Here is a 13,458-nt window from a genome sequence, read left to right as displayed (position 1 = left end):
GTCAAAATGCCAGTCAGAGTTACATAACGTTGCCTGCAAAGTCCACTTATGATAGTTAGTAAGTGTTGCTAGTATGAAAGCAATAGCTTTGATACTTAAGGAATAAAATGGACCTGAACACAAAACTTAACCAAAATTTTCAATTTTCTAAGTATAAAAAGGGCACATAATTCTGTCAAAATGCACGCCAGAGCTATCTAACTTTGCCTGCCCAGTCCCCTCATGATAGTAAGTAAGTGTACCAAGTTTGAATGCAATAGCATCGATACTTTATGAAAAAAGTGGACCTAAACGCAAAACTTAACCGGACGCCGACGCTGACGCCATAGTGATGACAATAGCTCATTTTTTTTTTCAAAAATAGATGAGCTAAAAAATGTATTTCCTGATAAGCCAGTTTAGCAAGGCAAATCTGAAACATATGTTTTTAAACATGCATTAAACTCAATTTTCCTGGGAAAAGGTTAATAATTTATCAACAAAATCATTTTTAAATGTTTTTGGTCAAAACTAAAATTAAACCAGTAGGTCATTAGCCTAAGTTGTAAAACTGATACACATCAGAAAGACAGAGTCAAGTAAGAACAAGAGCTGTCACCATAGGATGACTTATGCCCCCTATAAACGCTTGATAGAAGTTATGACCTAAACGCAGATTTCGAAACCTAAACGCTGACCCTAAGTTCAAGGTCACAAGGGTCAAAATTTGTGTGCGTATGGAAAGGCCTTGTCCATATACACATGCATGCCAAATATGAAATTGCTATCTGAAGCGACATAAAAGTTATGGAGCATTTTTCGAAACCTAAACGCAAGTGTGACAGACAGACGGACAGTAGGATCACTATATGCCCTCCCTCAGGGGCATAAAAATAAGCACAATTACAGAGTTATTTATTGACCTATACATAATGATGGTACACATATACATGTATGAACAATACAATATGTTATTTAAGCGAGAACAAAAGTTTGCTTTGATATGGCTATGTTCAAGACATCTTTTTACAATGTTAAACAATAAGTTTAACAAAGCAATGCAACTTAGCGGTTACCTAAATAAGCGCTAACAATAGTTAAGTGGTAACCTGGAGTAAGCAGTCAGTCTAGAGACCCCCAACCATAATTAAACCAGAGTTAACCCATTTATGCCTAGCGTCTAGAAAAAGGCCTTTGCAAACAGCGTACACCCAGATGAAACGCCGCATGATGCAGCGTCTCATCACGTTCTTCGCTGTTTGCTTAAAGGAATTTCTGTAAGAAATATTTTAACAAGGGCTGTTTGTAAAACATGCATGCCCCCCATATGGGCTCTCCGTTGTAGTGACAGCCATTGTGTGAATATGTTTTTGTCACTGTAACCTTGACCTTTGACCTAGTGACCTGAAAATCAATAGGGGTCATCTGCCAGTCATGATCAATGTACCTATGAAGTTTCATGATCCTAGCCATAAGCGTTCTTGAGTTATCATCCGGAAACAATTTTTACTATTTCGGGTCACCCTGACCTTGACCTTTGACCTAATGACCTCAAAATCTATAGGGGTCATCTGCCAGTCATGATCAATGTACCTATGAAGTTTCATGATCCTAGCCATAAGCGTTCTTGAGTTATCATCCGGAAACCATTTTACTATTTCTGGTCACCCTGACCTTGAACTTTGACCTAGTGACCTGAAAATCAATAGGGGTCATCTGCGAGTCATGATCAATGTACCTATTAAGTTTCATGATCCTAGGCCTAAGCGTTCTTGAGTTATCATCCGGAAACCATTTTACTATTTCGGGTCACTGTGACCTTGACCTTTGACCTAGTGACCTGACAATCAATAGGGGTGATTTTCGAGTCATGATCAATCTACCTATCAAGTTTCATGATCCTAGGCCTAAGCGTTCCTGAGTTATCATCTGGAAACCATTTTACTATTTCGGGTCACCGTGACCTTGACCTTTGACCTAGTGACCTCAAAATCAATAGGGGTCATCTGCGAGTCATGATCAATGTACCTATGAAGTTTCATGATCCTAGGCCCAAGCGTTCTTGAGTTATCATCCGGAAACCACCTGGTGGACGGACCTACCGACAGACCGACCGACATGTGCAAAGCAATATACCCCCTCTTCTTCGTAGGGGGGCATAAATATAGAAATAAATATACTCTAATAATAAATTGATCCAATTTAGAAGGATGGGAGAGTCCACTAGGCTTAAGTGGGTTTAACAGTTACCTGCAATAAACCGCCAGAATTTTTACTCTCACCTTCTTCCCGACCCACACAGGTATCCCTATGACCATGGCGGGCACTGCTATACCCGCTAGGAGGGTAATGCCCACAGGAGCTCCGACAAGGGTCCCCAGTTGCCAGAGGATCTTCTTCTTTCGGCTCCATGGCTTCTTACCCCAGAATGTGCATCCAGATGGGCTAAAATCACACACGGCACATTCACCACTAGTATTTTGATAATTGGCTCATTGACTGTGCATTTATATAGCAAAGCAAATTAATATTAACTTAAAACAAGAGGGCCAATATGGCCCTAGTTCGCTCACCTGAGAGGAGTCGGTTCATTCAATCTTAACCAAATGTCAAACCTGACCTAGATATTGTCCAGACAAACATCCTGGTCGAGTTTCATCATTATTTCATCTGCAAGTCATGATCAATGTACGTATGAAGATTCATGATCCTAGGCGTAAGCATTCTTGAGTTATCATCCGGAAACCTTTTCTCTAAGTTGAGTCACCGTGACCTTGACAGCCATTGTGTAGATACGTTTTTTGGCACTGTGACCTTGACTTTTGACCTAGTGACCTGGTAATCAATAGGGGTCATCTGCGAGTCATGATCAATATACCTATGAAGTTTCATGAACCTAGGCATAAGCGTTCTTGAGTTATCATCCAGAAACCATTTTACTATTTCAGGTCACAGTGACCTTGACCTTTGACCTGAAAATCAATAGGGGTTATCTGCGAGTCATGATCATTGTACCTATGAAGTTTTATGATCCTAGGCATAAGCGTTCTTTAGTTATCATCCAGAAACCATTTTACTATTTCAGGTCACTGTGACCTTGACATTGGACCTAGTGACCTGAAAATCAATAGGGGTCATATTCAAGTCATGATCAATGTACATATGAAGTTTCATGATCCTAGGCATAAGCGTTCTTGAGTTATCATCTTGAAACCATTTTACTATTTCGGGTCACCGTGACCTTGACCGTTGACCTGGTGACCTGAAAATCAATAGGGGTCATCTACGAGTTATGATCAATGTACCTTTGAAGTTTAATGATTCTAGGCCTAAGCGTTCTTGAGTTATCATCCAAAAACCATTTAACTATTTCGGTCATCGTGACCTTGACCTTTGACCTAGTGACCTGAAAATCAATAGGGGTTATCTGCGAGTCATGCTCAATGTATCTATGAAGTTTCATGATCCTAGGCATAAGTGTTCTTGAGTTATCATCCGGAAACCATTTTACAGCTTTGGGTCACCGTGACCTTGACCTTTGACCTAGTGACCTGAAAATCAATAGGTTTCATCTGCGAGTCATGATCAATGTATCTATGAAGTTTCATGATCCTAGGCATAAGTGTTCTTGAGTTATCATCCAGAAACCATTTTTTCTTATTTCAGGTCACCGTGACCTTGACCTTTGACCTAGTGACCTGAAAATCAATAGGGATCATCTTCGAGTCATGATCAATGAACCTATGAAATTTCATGATCCTAGCTATAGGCGTTCTTGAGTTATTATCTGGAAACCATTTTACAATTTCGGGTCACCATGACCTTAACCTTTGACCTAGTGACCTGAAAATCAATAGGGGTCATCTATAAGTCATGATCAATGTACCTATGAAGTTTCATGATCCTAGGCCTAAGCGTTCTGGAGTTATCATCCTGAAACCATTTTACTATTTTGGGTCATCGTGACCTAGTGACCTGAAAATCAATAGGGGTCATCTACGAGTTATGATCAATGTACCTATGAAGTTTAATGATCCTAGGTTAAGCGTTCCTGAGTTATCATCCAGAAACCATTTTACTATTTCAGGTCACCGTGACCTTGACCTTTGACCTAGTGACCTGAAAATCAATAGGGGTTATATGCGAGTCATAATCAATGTATCTATGAAGTTTCATGATTATAGGCATAAGCATTCTCCAGTTATCATCCGGAAACCATTTTACTGCTTTGGGTCACCATGACCTTTACCTTTGACCTACTGACCTGAAAATCAATAGGGGTCATCTGCGAGTCATGATCAATGTATCAATGAAGTTTCATGATCCTAGGCATAAGTGTTCTTGAGTTATCCTCCGGAAACCATTTTACTGCTTTGGGTCACCATGACCTTTACCTTTGACCTACTGACCTGAAAATCAATAGGGGTCATCTGCGAGTCATGATCAATGTATCAATGAAGTTTCATGATCCTAGGCATAAGTGTTCTTGAGTTATCCTCCGGAAACCATTTTACTATTTCGGGTCATCCTGACCTTGATCTTTGACCTAGTGACCTGAAAATCAATGGGGGTCATCTGCGAGTCATGATCAATGTCCCTATGAAGTTTCATGATCCTTGGCATAAGTGTTCTTGAGTCATCATCCAGAAACCATCTGGTGGACGGACCGACATGAGCAAAACAATATACCCCCTCTTCTTTGAAACGGGGGGGAGGGGGGGGGGATATGAGAAAACTGCCCCCCTCCCAGCAGCCATGTTATTTAATTAACCGGAACCATTTTTGAACTCAACTCTCGTATCAAGGAAACAAATGTTCTGAGCAAATTTCATGAAAATTGGACCAAAAATATGACTTCTACTGTGTTCACATGTTTTCACTATATACATATAGAGAAAAATGCCCCGCCCACTGGCGGCCATGTTTTTTCACCGATCCCGACCATTTTCAAACTCGTCCGAGATATTAATAAAACCAATGTTTTGACCAACTTTCATGATGATTGGGCAAAAATTGTTACTTCTAGAGTGTTTACAAGGTTTCTCTATAGCCAAATAGGGAAAACTGCCACTTGAACATTTAGAGAAAAATGCCCCGCCCACTTGCGGCCATGTTTTTTCACTGATCTTGACCATTTTCGAACTCGTCCGAGATATCAATTGAACCAATGTTTTGACCAACTTTCATGATGATTGGGCAAAAATTGTGACTTCTAGAGTGTTTACAAGGTTTCTCTATAGCCAAATAAGGAAAACTGCCCTGCCCACTGGCGGCCATGTTTTTCAACGGATCGGAACTACTTTTGAACTCAACCAAGATATCATTAAGAGAAACATTTTGACAAAGTTACATGAAGATTGGGCATGAAATGTGACTTCCACAGTGTTTACAAGGTTTTTCTTTTTTTTGACCTAGTGACCTAGTTTTTGACCCGGCACAACCTAGTTTCGAACTCAGCTGAGATTTCATTGGGACATAGCTTCTGACCAAGTTTCATGAAGATGGGACAAGAAATGTGGCCTCTAGAGTGTTTACGAGCAAATGTTAACGGGCGGACGGACATACGACGGACAAAGACCGGTCACAAAAGCTCACCTGAGCAATCAGGTGAGCTAAAAATAAGAGCTGTCAGAGGACAGTGTTGTTTTGTCAAAGTATTAATAAAATCTGATCATAAATAAAGAAGTTATGGCAATTTAAGCAAAATGTTAAACTACCTAAGTATAAAAGGGGCCATAATTCTGTCAAAATGCTTGATACAGTTGTCTGCTTTTGTTTATAGGTTGGGGTCATGTTGGAAAACAAGTATGCAAAATATGAAAGCCTAATGTTAAAGGACATTGAAAATATTTGGGGTAGTATGCAAACTTTAACAATTGCTGCATATTCTAAGTGAAAAAGGAGCCATAATTATTACAAAATGCTTGATAGAATTGTCTGCTCTTGTTTAAAGATTGGGGTCATGATAGTAAACAAGTATGCAAAATATGAAAGCAATATGTCAAGGGACACAGGAAATATTTGGGGTAGTACGCAAACTTTAACACAGATTTATCAATAATATGCATATTCTAAGTATAAAAGGGGCCATAATTCTGTCAAAATGCTTGATACAGTTGTCTGCTCTTGTTTATAGGTTGGGGTCATGATGGTAAACAAGTATGCAAAATGTGAAAGCAATATGTCAAGGGACATTGAAAATAATTGGGGTAGAACGAAAACGTTAACATTTGTACGGAAACGCCGGGGTGAGTAGGATAGCTCCACTATATATATTTCAAAATTTAAAAATGAAATATAATCATATCTTGGAAGGTCAATACAAATTATAACAGACCTTGTAAAACATAACACTTTTCTTTCTCAAAAGTTCTAATTTCAGATTAAAAAATAAGTTTACCTAAAATCAACTGGTACTCTTAATGCTGCAAAATAATTTGCATTCTTGGGACATTGCGATTTTTTTTGAGCTGGTGATAAACCAATCAACAAATTTAAGAACCCAACGAATAATTATTCCCAATGTTTAATTTTTTAAAGAAAAATTTACCATGCATAAGTAAATCAATAATCAACACAATCCAAGCACACATCCTGTACTTGTTTTGCAATCCAAATACATCTAGATACTACACAAAGGGGAGTAAATGAGTCGCGTTCTGAGAAAACTAGGCATAATGCATGTGCGTAAAGTGCCGTCCCAGATTAGCCTGTGCTAATCAGGGACGACACTTTCCGGTTTTATGGTATTTTTAGTTTCAAGGAAGTCCCTCCTTACAGAAAATCAAGTTTAGGCGGAAAGTGTCGTCTCTAATAAGCCTGTGCAAACTGCACAGGCTTATCTGGGATGACACTTTACGCACATGCATTAAGCCCAGTTTTCTCAGAACAAGGCGCATATTATAAAGTATACTTAGCTGACAGTTAACATGTGCTTTTTTAACTGAGATAGTACACTTTACTGTGATTGTGCAAGTCATGTTATTTGATTATCTGAGATACTGTAGAACATGAACTATCTAACATAGAGCAAGACCTGTGATTTACTTATCTGAAGCAGTTCACGCCATATTAGATTGCTCACCTCAGATAGTGCAAGTCTGATATTTCCTTCATACACAGCCAACAGAACTCTGCACCACACACAGGACAGGTCATGTGATTACACGAGCCATCGTTCATCTTCATGATAAAGGCTGAACATCGCGGACATGGCTTGATGCTGTCTTCTGAAAGATAAGAGCAATAATATGCTCAAAAAAGCTTCTTCAACTGCATAGCTCAGAATGTATTGATCTTAAACAAAATCAGATTTTAATTTCCTTTTCCCAGTGATTCAATTTGTTCCCCCGAAATGTTTTCAATTATACGGATAACTTAGAGGTCCAAATTTCGTTAAAAGTAAAATGCCTTGTAATGAAACTAAAGTGCAGTGACATTTTTAAGTGAGTTCTGGAAAATGATCATTCTCAGTTTCCATATTTACCATTTAAATTACAGATGGACAAGTTTTCTACCAAACTTGGTTTTATTTTCAATACATTATGTTACATGGTACTTTGTTTTCCCATTTGTTTTCCAGGATTTCACAAGAGCCTTTCTCCACATAATGAAGTTATTCAGCCAGTTCCTATATAAAAAAATACTTAAAATTATTTTTTGCTGGTTGTTTTATACTTTATCAACTACTACTAACTAGAGCTTTGTCACAGACGTGACAAATACCGCCACATGACGCATTGACACAGAATATGCTGAATGTTTAAAAGGCACTAAGTGACCCCCGCAGTCCCTCTCTTGCCGCCAGGGGAAGCCACCCATGAAGGGGAATTTCGCGTCGTTTTGGGCGAAAAGAGGAATTTTAGAAGATCTTTTCACCAACTATTCAACACCTAAAATTGATATATTTTAATGTGATTTACATAAATATACATTTAATCAAAGGTTAGTAGCATTATACCAGCTGGAAACAATGGTTTAAAAGAAAGAAAAAAGAAAAAAATTTGGAGGGGGAATTTTTAGCTGAAAAAGGGGGGAAACGTATACATTTTTCATGGAGGAAGCCGCCGATATTCGGCGGTAAAAAGTGCAAAGCGAGGACCCTGCCCCGTGACCTAGTTTTTGATTCGGCATGACCCATATTCGACCTTGACATCATCTAGATACAACATATGACCAAGTTTGGTGAAGATCAGATGAAAACAACTTGAATTAGAGAGCGAACACTTAATACGGACTGACAGACCGACCGACAGACAGACAGACAAGCTCACTCCTATATAACCCCCTAAACTTTGTTTGTGGGAGTATAATTAACCAGTAGACCACAATTTATAGCCAAGTCTGTTGGTTGTAGGTCCATGGTTTACAGTAAATCAATTGGATTATGAAACCATGTGGGTTTGTTTTACCAATACCAGGTCTTTTGCCAACCATTTTGTGAATATGACCTACACTGTACATGTATATATGCATTAATTAGGAATTTGGTAATTCGTCTAATATTGTTGCTTGATTTTTGCTTTACTCTAACATAAAACTGATAAAACTAACCATAAAGATATCAGTTAAATGGAAATTAAAACTTAAAACTCTTTATTTCTTTACTTTTAAGCTCAAACATCTAAAAAAAATCCAGCCATCAATTGGAAATTTCAAAGCTGGATTTGGGAAATAAACATTTATTTAACCATTTTGCCATCTGGACTCCAACCAAACAATGGCTATATACCATGTAATCAGACAAAAAAGCCTTGACCACAAATATAAGCCAGTGATTGGTCAACTCAACGATGATTGGCAGCTGTCTGATGGTCAACTGGTGCAAGGCAAGAATTGTTAAATTACAGTTAAATAACTTAATTCTTCTGAGCAACGTTGTCTAAATTGACACCATTAATAGCAACTCAATATTCAGGTATCCTCGGTAAATACCAATATCATATGACCTGCATCATGTGAAATGTGGAATATAAGGACATTAAGTGAGCCATGTCATCGGCAAATAGGTCTTAGCCATATATGGCCAGAGTACAAATGTAGCTCAAGACCAGCCTGTACAGTTGGGCAGTCTGGTCAGCAGCTACCCTGTCTGCTATTAAGTAAAACAAGGTTTTGCAGTCTCATTACAGGACAGAGTTCTTCATGATCAGTCTGTGCAAAGGCGCAGGCTGATCTGTAGGTATGCTGACCCCATATGACACAAGACCAATTTTCAAATGACAGGGCTCAGATAATATACAGTAATACTTCTTACTCCACTTACAGATACCAGTTACCATAATTGTTGAACGCCTACATTATAGCCTTTGAGTTATTTTTTTTATATACCGTATTTTACCATGTATAGCGCGCTACCATGTATAACGCGCATGCGATTTTTTAAAGCCAAAATGGAGAAAAAAAAAAATTCAAGACCAAAAACCTGAAAATTTGGCCGAAAATGGCCGCCATTCTTATATTGCGCTATCATTTAATCTGAGTTTTTCGGGCGCTTAATTTTTTGTTTTAAAGTAGGGAGCGTTTATACGATCAGGAGCATGGGTTGCATAGCACTATATTTTTGACAATTTTTAAGATTATTCTCTCGAAAACACCGTTATGTCCTTATTGCCGCTGCGCATGTTTTTTCAAGACCCCTGCGCGTTAAATTCGAACCACTATTACCTATTCCTCACATTTGAACAGTGTAACATTTTCATTACCTGCCGCTCACAACATCGTATGACATCTTCTTCTGCAGACCCGCAACATCTCAATGTCCAATTTTACGCAAATCGTCCGTGGATCCCATTTTATTTTTCATTGACTTAAATATTTCCCCATTAAGAGATGCTCCCCAATAAATCCAGTTTGACCCGGTATTTCGCTCCTTCACTGCGTCTAGTTGATAAGTATTTATAGTAAGACAAACAATACACCCGAACGCTCAATTCCATACAGTTGGCGTTATCGGCGTAAAGCCATTTGACAAATATTATTTGTTTGTCTCTATTGAAAGAAAATAAAACGAGTCTATATCTCTATTGTTGGTTTGTAACCTACGTAGTATACTCGCACAGTAGCATATTTATGCAGAGATCGGAAAATCATTGATAAATGTATTCGTCGTTTCAATGCTTAGGGCCTAGTAATTTCGGCAAATCGGAACTCAACTTACGTAAAACACTTGCTCAATTAACCGTTGAACTCCACCTCCGTTCTTTGCAAAAGGTTCGAAGGCGGAGCTTTGCACGTGCTATTATTTAATTGGACGATTGCCATTGAGGAACAAACACACGATTGGTTCGGCATGTTGATTGCTAGACAAAGGAAGCCAATTTTGTCGGCGAGAAACTTGTCGCTTTATTGCTTCAGACAGGAAGCGGCTTTCCTTTGATGACGTCAAACTGTCAATTCACATAGAGTGCAAATTTTCGGAAATGCTAACATTAAACTTTGGATTAAATTATCAAAATAAAGCAAAAGCGAAGTTGAGAAATATTATTGAAATAATTAGCCTCAGTTCAAATAAGACGTTTTGCGTTGTAAATCAACGAGTTTTCATGACAACAAAAACTTTAACAAACAATACCGCGACGCACAGGGATCGATATACCTCGATTTTTTTTAATGAACAATCAATGAAGAAGTGTGAAAACACCAACAAAGACATTTTTTTCATCTTTTAATTTTTGTCAAAACTATTACTACCCCATTCATTCCTAACCTTTCCCGCTATTTGTTGTTTCGACAACGGCCCCTTCAGTCTATAACATTATAGGGTGTAGTTTTTTTGCAATAACAAAAATGGCGGCAATTGTGAAGATTTACGATTACGAAATGGATTTTTTGCAATTTAGCAACCAGGAAAGCGGTGTGTCAATGTATTACGCGCACTAAATTTTTATTTTGAAATTTGAAGGTAAAAAACTGCGCGCTATGCATGGTAAAATACGGTAACATAAATTGGTTCAATTAATGCCCCTCCTATTTTGTTGTATAAACCATCAATACACAGACAATTATTTCCTGTATTATACAAGTAGAAACAATTAGCACATTGGACAGTTAACACAATAAGAACTATAAATAATAATAAGTCAATGTCTCCAATATTCTGCTATATGAATTTATGTAATATCAAACTGGTTTAATGTCCCTGCTTATTCATAACAGAAATATCCATAGTCAGAAAAATATTGTATTTAGTACTTTATTAAGTGCTAACAATTTAGCACATTAGACTGTTTCCACAAAGAGAACCAATCATTGAAGTCCTCTAAAATTATGTAAGTTGAATAAAAGCACAATCCTGAAACTGGGAAGGAATATTCTGTAATATCATACTGGGAAAGATTAATTCTCTTATGTAACACTGGGAAGGTAAATTCCGTTATATCACATTGGGAAGGTCAATTCTGTTATCAATATCTAGTGTCAACAATTGCACAAGAAACGCCCGTCTTTGTTATTTAAATATATCTTGTATAAGCATTTGAACAACGTCATGCAAAAATGGGTCCTATGCCATATGTGACAAGTGTAGCCCCAGACCAGCCAGCGCAATTACGCTAACAACAGACTTCAGTTGTCATAGGATTGTGGCTCTTGCTCTTTTGTCCATAGATGTCATTATTAGGTGTACACTCTCAAGCATAAATTTTTCCCCAAAAAATCAATCCCTTCCCATTCCATATATGTCCATAATAAAGTTTCTCCAATGTGCGAAGTATAACACTCAGTTCCCAAACATGATGGCAAATGTTAAGAAACAACCTAGATGCTTAAAAATTCCTGGATATTAAAACAATGCATTAAAGAAACGGCTAGCACAGTTGGCTTACTTTGTGAGTCAGACTCGTGGCTGTTTGTAAGCGACCCATTACGAATGTCAAGCAGGTGTCCCACTATGGTGTTCACTCGTTCACTGCGGGCTGCGTCACATGTCTTGTTGGGGTGCCAGTACTGCTTGCAGTGGTAACAGAAATGCGTGTTGCATCCCGGCCGCTCACACTTGATCTTGGGACAGCCCGCACACTCTGTGGCAATCACTGCATACCTGGAATTATAAATTAGCACTGGTCATGTCTGGTGTGACCAGAGCTTTTTATCCTTCTCAGAAAATGGCAGTTTTTTTCAAATTAAAGAAGTTCGCAACTCAAATTTTAACCTTTTTTAAAGGTTGTGACTCATTTTTTAAATTTTGCAAAATTTTTAACAGTTCGAGACTCATATTTTCAAAAGTTTGAAAATTGCGCTACGCATTTTTTTACAAAATGAGTTGGCCAAGGCCGATTAACAAAGATGGGAAAAAGTCCTGCATAAGTCCACAGCAAAAGCAGTTAATTTTTTGCTCCATTTTGGGTATGCTGCTTGGGCACTTAAGATTGGGAAAACTAGCATTGTCTGAATTTTGAAGCATTTAGTAGCAAAAACACAACAATACTTATTTCCCAATCTAAGTCAAGATGACGTGATTTTTCTTCATCCAAATGGACCAAGCCCCATTCCAAAAATGGTGACTGATGCCTTGAAATACTAAAAGAAAATCATGATAGAATAATCCAATCTATTTAGTTAACACAGATTCAAATAGCTTTTAAAACAAAATGACCATATGCTTGAAATGTCCAGGGGGAAAATAAAATGTTTAGGGGTCAAAAATCTAAATAATAGATATTTTGTTTCTGAAAACATGTATTTGTTGATTGCTCTACGAATGTTGCTTTATATTATATCTTTTTGATATATTACAAAAAAAACTTGTTTAATAAAGTACATTTTTATGTCACTGGTAGTTTTGTGGTAAAATTTGCATCATAATGATGCTAGGCAGATAATATAAAGTCAAAAGTGACAAAATTGGAAAATGATTGCATCAAAAGGCAGAATTCTGCTTCACTTGAAATTCCGTATTCAAATACTGAGAGAGACATAAACATGTATATAGAGAAATCTACTGCTTAATTCACTCAAGCAATATCATTTTATTTTCGAACTTTGACTAACTTTTGTTGTAGAGCGTTCCCTGTCTTCAAATTAACAATAAACAAAATGCTGCATACAACTTAATAAATATTCTTGCACTGAAATGATGGAAATAAGGCTTTAAAGCTTTGGTGCATATGCATCCTGAATTACTAAGGCATTTAACAAGGCCCTCGTTTGGTACTTTTACCGCCGAATATCGGTGACTTCCCTTGTGAAAAAAGTATACTTCTTTCCCCTTTTTTCAGCTAAAAATTCCCCCTCCAAAAAAAATTAATTTTTTATTTTATTTTATTTTATACCTATGTTGCCAGCTGGTATAGTGCTACTAACCTTTGATTAAATGTATATTTATGTAAATCAAATTAACAGATGATTGGTGAAAAGATCTTCTAAATTCCCCTTTTCGCCCAAAACGACGCACAATTCCCCCTCATGAGGGATGTGGGTGGCTTCCCCTGGCGGCAAGAGGGCCCTGTAAGGCTGTATAATACTATTATATCACATGTA

The 13,458-nt window shown here is 37.7% G+C and overlaps 1 protein-coding gene across 2 annotated transcripts in view; it reads right to left on the bottom strand.

The window, feature by feature from the left end:
• The window catches only part of LOC127864803 (E3 ubiquitin-protein ligase RNF19B-like), a 52,054-nt gene that overhangs the window by 13,718 nt on the left and 24,878 nt on the right, over nucleotides 1–13,458 (bottom strand). For both annotated transcript variants that reach the window (XM_052404678.1, XM_052404677.1), the window contains exons 3-5: nucleotides 11,805–12,019; nucleotides 7,064–7,208; nucleotides 2,262–2,424 (exon numbers count right to left, since the gene is read on the bottom strand). In XM_052404678.1, coding sequence (XP_052260638.1) covers nucleotides 2,262–2,424; nucleotides 7,064–7,208; nucleotides 11,805–12,019 — 523 coding nt within the window. The remainder of the gene's footprint in view (nucleotides 1–2,261; nucleotides 2,425–7,063; nucleotides 7,209–11,804; nucleotides 12,020–13,458) is intronic.

This window comes from Dreissena polymorpha, chromosome 1, assembly GCF_020536995.1.
Source record: "Dreissena polymorpha isolate Duluth1 chromosome 1, UMN_Dpol_1.0, whole genome shotgun sequence".
Classification (NCBI taxonomy): Eukaryota; Metazoa; Mollusca; class Bivalvia; order Myida; family Dreissenidae; genus Dreissena; species Dreissena polymorpha.
The sequence above is the reverse complement of the archived record's forward strand: the minus strand, read 5'-3'. Positions and strand labels throughout refer to the sequence as shown.